The 10,447-nt window shown below is 37.4% G+C and overlaps 1 protein-coding gene across 1 annotated transcript in view; it reads right to left on the bottom strand.

Annotated features, from left to right (window-relative positions):
- Positions 1 to 254: 254 nt before the first annotated feature.
- Positions 255 to 10,447, bottom strand: part of STK31 (serine/threonine kinase 31) — a 41,821-nt gene continuing 31,628 nt past the window's right edge. The window contains exons 18-23 of the mRNA XM_075495559.1: positions 10,252 to 10,377; positions 9,908 to 9,994; positions 8,936 to 9,085; positions 7,035 to 7,160; positions 4,956 to 5,024; positions 255 to 425 (exon numbers count right to left, since the gene is read on the bottom strand). Of these exons, the coding sequence (XP_075351674.1) occupies positions 255 to 425; positions 4,956 to 5,024; positions 7,035 to 7,160; positions 8,936 to 9,085; positions 9,908 to 9,994; positions 10,252 to 10,377 (729 nt within the window). The remainder of the gene's footprint in view (positions 426 to 4,955; positions 5,025 to 7,034; positions 7,161 to 8,935; positions 9,086 to 9,907; positions 9,995 to 10,251; positions 10,378 to 10,447) is intronic.

The raw sequence follows: 10,447 nt of genomic DNA, 5'->3' as shown, positions 1-10,447 counted from the left end.
ACAATCAGTAACACCACGCTTATACCCCTGAACACTTATTTAAAATAAAATGTACTTAAAAGAAAATGCAGTGAAAATTGTGTAACCACAAAACATGAATGCACCTACCAAACCTTTTATATTTTGAGATTTCAGATCAGGACAATGATTTCAAAACCAAACAAAACCAGAAGTCTCAGTCAAACACCTGATGGTAAAGTTCCTCATCTATTGAGTAGGGTTTGCTCCGTTCTCCTCAGCTAATGACTTTTTTTTTAATCTGTCTTCTCAAAATCATGCTCTTCACATGGCTCATGTTCTTCACCTGGTTGTGGCAAAACTGGAATCACATCAGCTACAAGGAAGCAATCATCCCTCAGCACCTGCTCAGCTGTCAGTCTGTTACAGCAGAACAAATTCAGGAGAAGAGCTTTAACTTTATCATCCTACAAACAGAGGAAGAAGGATTTAATCAGTAAGCAAAACAAACTCGATTACAAATAACAACCAAGTATTTCATGAACCCATCTTGTAAGTGCTTAGGGCCCAAAGCCCTCACAAAAGGTTGTACCATAGCATCCCCAATGGTCAGCAACACTCAACAGTCATAGTGCTCATTAACAACAAAATAAAAGCAAGCATTCAGCATCAGGTCTGTCAACCTGGTGCCAACAGATTTCACAGAAGAGCGTGAGTTGTTATATTTTAAAATACCAATTCACTGAACTATTATAAATTAGAGAAATACTGAAGTCAGTCTTTCTACTGAGAAGGAACAGAACAGGTGCCATGCACCTTCTACAACTTCATCTTTTAATTTTTGTCATATTGCTTTGGCTCTCTACAAGAGCACAGGAAAAAAAAGGAAAACCAAAGTAATGGGCTCTAAATCAACAGCAGCTATTTTGCTATTAACCCATCACTTAAACTTAGGCTCTTTGGATTTATCAGAACGGATTACATGCCTAAACTCTTAGCACATTAACAGTGCTAGACTCCATACACAAAACATAAAAATACAGCTGCTACACATATGCATAAACATCAGCTATTGAGGGAGGAAGAGCACACACTGGATTTGGACAAGGGGACTGCAAGAAAGACAATCTCAAATGCTGATCTAGAGATCTGATTACCAAAACCCAATGGGAACAGAATCTTTCCATAAGAAGGCTTGCTTGTTCACTGTCTCCAAGCCAACACCACCTCTGACCAGGGTCAATAAAACAGGAAAGCACAAGATACCTGTAACACCTCTCATGTATCCCCCATTTCACTCAGACAGAAGAATCACTGAGATGCAAAAGAATGTACGCAAGTAGGCAAAAACTTGAAGACAGAAACAAGCAGACAATTTCCAACTCTTCCACTAATTATCAGAGTGACTCTGGAGAATTAGTCACTCCCCAAATAATCTGAAATCTAGGTGCAAAGATGAGATCTGAAAACTGTTGATCTTACAGGCATAAATAAATGTTTTATAAACATGTAACAATCAAAATGCTCAAAGGAAAATCTCTAGTTAAGAAGATCCAAACATGTGCAATGAAATACAGGTGTGAGCCATGACTACACACTTCCTCTGCAAAATTCAAAGTGAAGAAAGACTGAGCATTTAAAGACTTGAAAAGCTTTGTACTTGTATATTTGCATTTCATGATACTATCAAATGTCTGTCAACAACAAATATCCCCTTCTCGCCACCATCTCGCATTAAAGAAACTGAAAATTGATTCCACAAGGAATACTGCTGTAAGACAACATTTCACCACATTTACTCCATTTCATTGTGTTTGCTCTTACTTTTTTTTTTTTTTAAAATACGCAAAACTGGATGCTGAAACACACCAAACACTGAAGCTTGGCGTGGCTAAATGAGTGGCTACAAGATCTTATCTCTAATCTTTGCTTTTCCTCAACAGCTAGTTAACATTAATATCCCTGTTTTAAAGCTTAACATTATTTTCCTGTGGAAATTCTACATTTGCTGAAAACAACAACAATTTTACTAGTTGCAAGTGTGCAATTCCTCTGGGCACAAGACTGAGATGGAAGGGAAATTACGAGCCTGTCAAGAGCCTGCAGATGGGCCTGGAGATTAATTCTGAATAAGCTGATTATAGATAAAGCACTTAAAATCAAAATAGATTTTCCCCAAGAACTGGGACAAGGATTAACAGCCAGGGGTCTAAAAGATTCCCCAAGAAACAGCTGAAAGATATTTATTAGTATTACATTTCTTTGTAAAACCCTCATGTGTGTTCCTGTGCACTGCAGGCAGCACAGATTGCTTTCCGGCGGACTTTGGTGGTTGGTGCATGTGCATGCATGTGCATCCAGGATGAATCCTTAAAAACTGCCAACAATGATATATTGATTAGGATTGTATCACTTGACAAGGTCAAAATCAAATACTGCTTCTTTTCATCAGGGAAAAAAGTTAAAGAAACTTGCTCTTATTAAAAGCTGTAAAATTAATTAATCCCTGCTAAGAACAATAATGGCTAAATTCATTAACCGTCCTTGAGATACAGGCAGCCATTTGCACTTCAGAAGTACCTGCTACCGAAGAACAGAGAAGTACAATACCCTGAAACTGGCCATTTAAACTTTGATTTGCACACTCGAGACCTTATTTGTAAAACATTATCACAGCAGAAATTTTATGGAAAACAGAAGTGAACCAACTCCTATTTTTAATGTCCCAAGAAATCTTTTCTACTTCCTCGAACAATTAAGTTTCCCTTATGCATAAGATAAAGTCAGGTTTTTCAGTATCTAAGGATTATTATGCATAATCCTGAATGACGCACTGGGCAGATGGTTCTGTACAAGTTTTGTGGAATACATTTAAAACCCCCTAGTTAGCCCTAATGGTGAATCATGAAGTACTGAATCTTCTTTCCTATAGTACTGTGCATTTCATGAGATTCATTTAATTTTTAATATGAAACCAAGCAACTATAATGAGAGACAAGAAACACTATTTACAGGATCACCTCCCTGTTCAAATGCTGCATGTTTTATTATTTTATTTTCCATGGTAGTGTCACACTAGAAATAATTTTGCAGAGGGATTTGGTAGACATTCCTGTGCTTTACCAGTAATGCTTTCACCACTGGAGAACACTGTTGAAATGCAGTTATAAAAAGACATACTGTAGAGGAGAAGAGTCATCTAATAAAACAAGTATTTACAGTACCGTTATGCAGTGATACACAAGCTATGCTGCCTGGACACTGGAACCACTACAGCTGTGTTAGTCTGGTACTGTATCATGACAGTTTCTTAATCTAAACACAGTAAACAGGATACACTAAGCTCAGTTTGAACACAACTCTAGTAAATCTAGACCAATTTTAACCCCATGCTTTCCTAGGTAACTCCCCAAAGCCGGCAAACCATTAATGCACAACTATAACCAATAAAGAGGGATTTACTATTAGGGTTTCTTTTGCCCTTGACAAAACAACCCAAATTTATCTGACCAACAGCAACTCCACTGCTTTGTTTTCTACTTTTCCATTTAAAGTATTTTTCTACTTTTCTGGAAAATATGGGGATTAACCTCTAACTCTTTCCTCTATTCCTTAGAAAATTATATCCATAACCTAAGTCTTCACTTAAAAGCTAAAGTCACCTGTTTGCAGGTTTTTTAATAATAGTCTAAGGCTTGGTTTAAGGAGTTTCATGGCCTTCTCAAATCTAGATAAAGCAGTAATCTCTCACTTAAAGTAAGATCAACAGAATAAGCATGATATGAGAAGTCGTCCATCCAGATTAAAGAACACAAGGGTAATCCACTCAAGGGAGATGGGAGGGACACAGGACAAGAACAAAGCAGTCAGTAACGAGACAGGCAGAAGTACAGCAAAAAGTATGAAGCAGAAACTAGTCTGGGAAGGCTAATGATCTGAAAAAGGTCCATAAACATCCCAGTGAATTTCTTTAAACTATATATGGTGACACGTCTTTTGTTATTCCAACTTTTATATGGAGGAAAAGGAATTGCTTGTAGCAAAGGTAGAAGAGGTTGAAAGCAGGCAAGAAAAAAGGTCTTAACTCTTGGCCAGAAGGCTGAAAGCTTATGGGAAAGAGAGTTACACAAGAAAATAAACCCAAGGAAAGACAGGTGCTCAGGTAACTAAGGCACACAGAGAGAAGGCCAAAAAATTATCTGCTTATGATTAAAATCCAACAGATAGATAAATTAGTGAAGGATTGACTTCAAAGTTGGAGGCCTAAGTTGGGAAACATGAAGGCACACAGGTCTACTTCTTATTCTCAAAGAGTCACTGAGACACTGTGCAAGGATAAGTTTCAAAAAAGGGACTGAAAAGAGTTCAAGGTGACAATGGTAGCTGGCATACAATAGACAGAATAACAGTTGCAAGTAGAACGAATGAAAGCAGTAACACAAATTCGTAACATGCAGGGTCCATTTATATCTCTGCATTTGTTTCAGAGGCATAGGAAAGTTTGTTTCACACAAAAAAAACCTGCAAATAATAAAGGGCACAATACACTTTTACAACTGCATGTAAGTGATTAAAATGGAAGTTGGCTGTTTTATTAACGTCAAGCATTGTGCAATCATTATGTAGGAAGACAGATGAACAAAGTCAACTTCCCTGACTTCAGAAAAGACAGGTTCCTAATTCAAATACCTCCTTTGAGGCTGAATCTCAATGACTTACTCCCCAAGTCTGTAACTTGGTGTCATTCAATTAAGAGTTGTCTGCGAGAAGTTGCTCCTCCTGAGGTCAGAGTTAAATACTAAGAAAACTCTGGCATTTTCTACCTTCTCAAACATAATTTTACTGTGCATGCTATTTAGAATTATCCAAATAGTCAATTAAGAACATTTTCTCAAACCAGCACTTACAATCAAATGTTTGACTTTGAAAAAAAACTTATTGATTAACCACCTCTAAACGAGAGCAGTCTAATCTTCCTCATCTGACAATTAACATACCATGACAACCACATCCACCTCAGGTGCTCCATCTTCTTTTATGCCAAACTCCTGGTTTTGAATGCAAAGCTGTAAATGAAAAGATACATAATGTATAACACTGGTGTGTTTTTTCCCTTTAGTTTAACAAAACCAAACATCAGTCAAGAGATTCCAGGTTTCAAGTGAAAATGGATTGTTATGGGAAAACAGCAGGGAAAGACTTTTTTCCTAATTTCACAGTAGGGTAAAACATGCAGGGGGCTCAAGTCTCCCTTACACAGAAATAAGGGGAAAAAAATATAGTATCAGAAGAAACTTTTAGAGGTCAAAAGAAACAGACTTTTAAAAACATGACTCAAAGTCCATGCCCAAGTTGTACGTTTAATTATATAATCCTCTTTAAGAAATGCTGAGAGGTTAAGTGCACTCTGACAGACAAATCTGAACCCTGTAACAAAATAAAATTTCCCCAGTCCTTACTATTGCCTAGAACCACGCCAAGTACAGCATTTTTCAAAACCCTGCCTGCAGGTTAAGCTGAAAATGCCTCTATTATGAACAATTACATAGACAGCAAAAGGAAGCATGTATTTAGTCAGTGCTGGGTGCTTGTGACACAGATCAGCAGAGAACTCAGAAAACCACTGTCTCAATTTCAGAAGTGGCACTGCTGTTTAATGAGGGAGAACACAATTTCAGATGCCCAACATGAAACTGGCAACTGTTGAACATAATACTAATACTTGAGCTAAAATTTTCCATCAAATGATCAATACAACACCAAGTCCGAGCTGGAGATTAGTTACACGTGGATTAATCTGAAATTCAGCTGGCGAACTTGGATGAGGTTTCATAAGAATGCTGATCTTGCTGCATCCCAGATATTCTCTTCAAGAAGAGCCAGCCATTAGTAAAACTCCCTTTGTTTTGGGGTTGTTTGGTTTTTTTGGTGGTTTTTTTTTTTTACTTTTTTTTTTTACTCACTTCTACATGTAAAAACTGTTTTTCTAGAACAGATGAAGATCTGAATAGTGGTACTGAAAGTGTTCTAAGTAAACCGTACCATGTTAATAAATTATTAACTTCTACAATATTAAGCTACACTTCACTTTAGTTCATCTAAAGTAGAAATTTTCAGTAGAAAAATCACTTAATTTTAAGCAACTGCTTCCTAAATTGGGAATAAAAATAATGAAGTGTGACTTTTATATGAACCAGCTCCATCTTCTCGGCACAGGTAACGGACAGTGGCTACCTATCAACTTGCAGTTTATGTCTCTATTAGGAAGCGGTTTTAAGATGCTACAGCACAGAAGGGATTACTGAAGCCATCACTACATAGCTGATGGAACTGCCAGTGTTTCCCAGGAAGACCCCCATGTACCTGGAGCTCCAACTGGCACTCAGTGAACCAGTTCTAATATATCAAGCGCTCACACAAAATCACTGCCTGGGAACATCAGCACTTGCTGAGTAGCTTGTGGCTTTTCAAGTCTGGGAGATCTGAAGTTTTCCCATTCAGAACACATGGCACTGACACCCTGAGTTGGGGAGGCAATACAGTGCCAGAAGAAAGGAGACGGAGGAGATGCTGTACAACATACCAGCTAACATAGGAAAGTAGATTGCTTTCTCCTCCCTGGCATAACACACACTAAGAAACAAAACACCTATCTAAGCGCTGTTGCCAGCAACAAAACATATGACAGTCCCATCCTTGCCTTCATTTTCCTTCTCTTTTGATTTGGGTAATTCTTCAGGGGCAAGGTCACAAAAAAAAGAAGAAAAAAAGGCTCACAAGGAATGAATGGGAAGTACAGTAACAAATGACAATACACAGCATGAGGAACAAAAGCATAATTTTTGTTCATATTCCTAGACAAATTACATTGTATATTTTACAGAAAAAAAAAGTACTGTCTTCTGCCCATAATTGTAACTCCCATTCATCCCACACTTACTGCTCAGTTGAAAATATGAACACTGATTTCACCAAAATAGTTCAAAGCAGAAGCTGGAGATAACATTTATTGCTCTTTAAAAGACTGCTACAGTTCCATAATATTAGTAGAAACTCTCCCACAAGCCATAACATACCCAGAACAGGAGGCAGCCGTAAGCATACATGTCAGAGGCTGGAGAAGCTGGCTGTCCCATTTTCAGTTCAGGAGCAACTAAGCTCAGGGTACTGACAACCATAGTGTTTGCAGCAGCACGTTGTTCCTATGGGGAAAAAAATTGTACCCGTAATTTCAAGCAAGACCAACAGCACATTGAAGCAGATCTATCTCCCTCTCCCTTTTAATGTGTCAGACAACTTTACCATAGAGTTCTGTGCTGACCCAGACTGAAATGTAAAATCCTCCTTTACTGATCAAAAAAAAGTGGTGCGTAAAGGAAAAAGATAATGTCACACATCTCTCAGCTGTAACTAATAGAAGAATAGGGATGGCAGATTTTACTCCATACTAGCACTATTAAAGCTCATAAGGTGGTAAAGAATACAAATTGCAAAACTTCTCAAATTAGAAAAAAAAAAATCACAAATATTAAAAGACATTCGGCACCATTTTGGAGAACTTTAGTTCTAAAGTTCAGTTCTGCCAGCTTTCCTGTTTTTTCTTCTCTGCCTTTCTGCTCTTTACCTGAAACTAGCTGCTTCCTCCCTCCTGGTTTCCAGCATATTTTAGGACTGTCTACTGTCAAAATAAAAGCTAGACCCTGAGTTTCTATCCCCCTCCATGACAGCAGCCAGCACCAGCTATAGCCAGACTGGAGAAGAATAGTCTCCAGATTGCCAAGAGTACTCGGTAACACATCAGTTACCAGCTTCACTCATGCATTTGTGATCATGCAGAAAGTACAAGCACTGAGCAGTACTGACAGCCCTATAGAGAAGGCACAAACTGGATTCAGGCTGTGAACCATGGGTGGAACCTTCCTGCTCTATCACACATGAGCTGCTCATTTCAACACAGCCCATACCTGCAGGGATGAGTAAAGAGAGGGATAGTCCTCCTCAGCTCTTGCAATTTTCACAATGGCACCATCTGTACTGAGTATGACCTTTCAGGAAATTCAGCTGTCAACAATTTTTAAAGCATCTCTCTTTAGCATGTTGAAAATTGAAATTTATTTCAAGGGAAGCACACCTTGCTATCCAAACATTTGACACTGAGATTAACAGATAATGCATTTCCAAACCAGAAATAAGGGTTCCCAATGAAACTTACTTTTATTTATATTATGTTTATTATATTAATGTGACATATTATTACAATATATATTACTATTTTAAAAATTAAAATAAGCATGAAGCAGACCTCCAGCACAAAAACGTTTTAGCTCAAACAACTTGAGTTTAGAAAGTCAAAAGGTGATTACAGGAGAGATACCATTATTGGAGACTGTGCTAAGTAAACACAATGAATAGTAAGAAAATAGCTTGTGTTCTTAAAGAATATTAGATTTTCCTCAAGAACAACTATGAAACTGAGGACTCAATCAGAAGTACCTATAAATACAGGTAGATGAAGGCAACATGTCAAATCCTGTTAATTTACCAAATACCACAACAGATTAAAACACATACTCGAACCCCATCACCTATCAAACAGAAAGGCAAAGAGTTCATATGAGCTTGACTAGCCCTTCTTCAAACATGAGTTCTTACTCTCACCTCTGATGATGCTGATTACCATTAAATATACAAGACAGACAGCCAACAAACAACTACTGCAACTTCTCTATCTTTTTGGTTCCACTGTTTTGCTTAACCAGAACTGACACTCGGTAATTCTTTTTTTCCCCTCCAAGATTAGATTGTGTTTACAAAAATGTCAACAAGACTCAAACTGCCCAACCCTATTCTGAATATGAAACAGGAGTCTCACTGCTAAGCACAATGTTTACAAATAAATCTTTTAAATTGCAAACACAGTTGTCTGTTTTGACAAATAATTCTGTCTAAAAGTCACTAAAGGATTTTTTTTTTTTACCTCTGATTTCGTGAAATCAAAGTCTCCAACAATTCCTTGTTTTCGATTCACAGCAAAAACATTATTTCCATGCAGAGATCCATGTACTATATTAGCTCCATGTAATGTTTGTAGACCTTGGGCCACTCCTTTCATCACTTTTAATGCCTCCTAATTATTTAATTTGGGTGTTTATTCCAAAGATATAGAAAAAACAAAGCACAGTATCAAGTCAGTTTCTATCCAGAACTACGACTTTTTTTTTTTTAAAGGTTTGTACACATTCAAATTTCATGCCAATTCCATTTTATGAAGTTGGGATTAGTTCCCACAGTAAGATTATTATGACTTGCACAGCCAGGCAGAACAAAAATAAAAAATACAGTCACTGGTTAACAAATCACTAACATGAAAAAATATGGGAGGGGGAAACAACCATGCAACTTAGACCTTTACAAGTAGGTCCAACTCAGCAAACAGAAGCTTCAAGTCATCAAACAGAACTAGAGAAAAGACTGTATTGGCTTCTAGCTACTGCTCCTTTGAGAAGGGATGACCATTCAAACTGCCTATACACTGTGTGGGGAGGAGGGAAAGGAAAAGGAGGGGGATGAATTGAGGGAAGAGAGGGAAAAAAAAAATTACACACACAGAAATCCTCTAAAACTTCAATACAGAATGCCTGTTGAACATCTAACATGTTCAACTCCAGTACTTCTAAAATGTACTAGTAATACAGCTGAGGCATTAATTTCAATGAAAGAAAAAAACTATCCATGCAAAATCTCTTTTAGAAAGTTATAAACTACTGCCTGACCAGATGCTAAGAATGCCAGTCAAGCTATCCTGTGCAACTTTGTACAGTCACTGTCAGCCACCAAAGGAAGTACACTCGTGAAACGCCATCAGCACTATAAGATACAGCAAAACAATAAGAGTTCGGTTCAAAAACATACCAAATAAAATGCTGATAGTCTAAGTAGTTATACTTACTTCTAAAGTTAAAGGTGTATCAGCCTGTAAAGCTCCCAGACTTGCTCCTGGGTAGTACGGGACCATTAAATACACCAAAGGATCAGACTTCAACAACAACACCAAAAAAAAAAAAAAAAGGAAAAATATATTGTTCAAATATCAGAAATATTAGGAAGTTTAACATGCACTAGATGTGTGATAAATCAATTCATTATGTTTACTAAGTAGACAGTTTAGATAAACTCAGAAAGGAAATATTTTTCTGATTCAATGCTCCAATTTAAAATGCGTTAAAGCTTTAAGGTCCAATTGCAAGTCTTTCAGCTTAAACCAGAAATCAAGATCATCAATTTGAATCTTGCCTTGCAGAAAAGAAGGAACAACAGCTGTAGTAATCCAGATTTCTCCTTCTGCTGATCCCAAGCTCTGTGGTATTTGGCAACTCTTTCTATCACTTTGGCTTCTGAGCTTACATCTACAGAGTATCCCTTAAAAACAAAACAAATACCCGAGCTATTACTCCTAATGCCTGTAACATTATTGCATTAAACTTTTTTT

This window comes from Mycteria americana, chromosome 2 (assembly GCF_035582795.1).
Source record: "Mycteria americana isolate JAX WOST 10 ecotype Jacksonville Zoo and Gardens chromosome 2, USCA_MyAme_1.0, whole genome shotgun sequence".
NCBI lineage: Eukaryota > Metazoa > Chordata > Aves > Ciconiiformes > Ciconiidae > Mycteria > Mycteria americana.
This window is presented reverse-complemented; position numbering and strand designations above follow the sequence as displayed.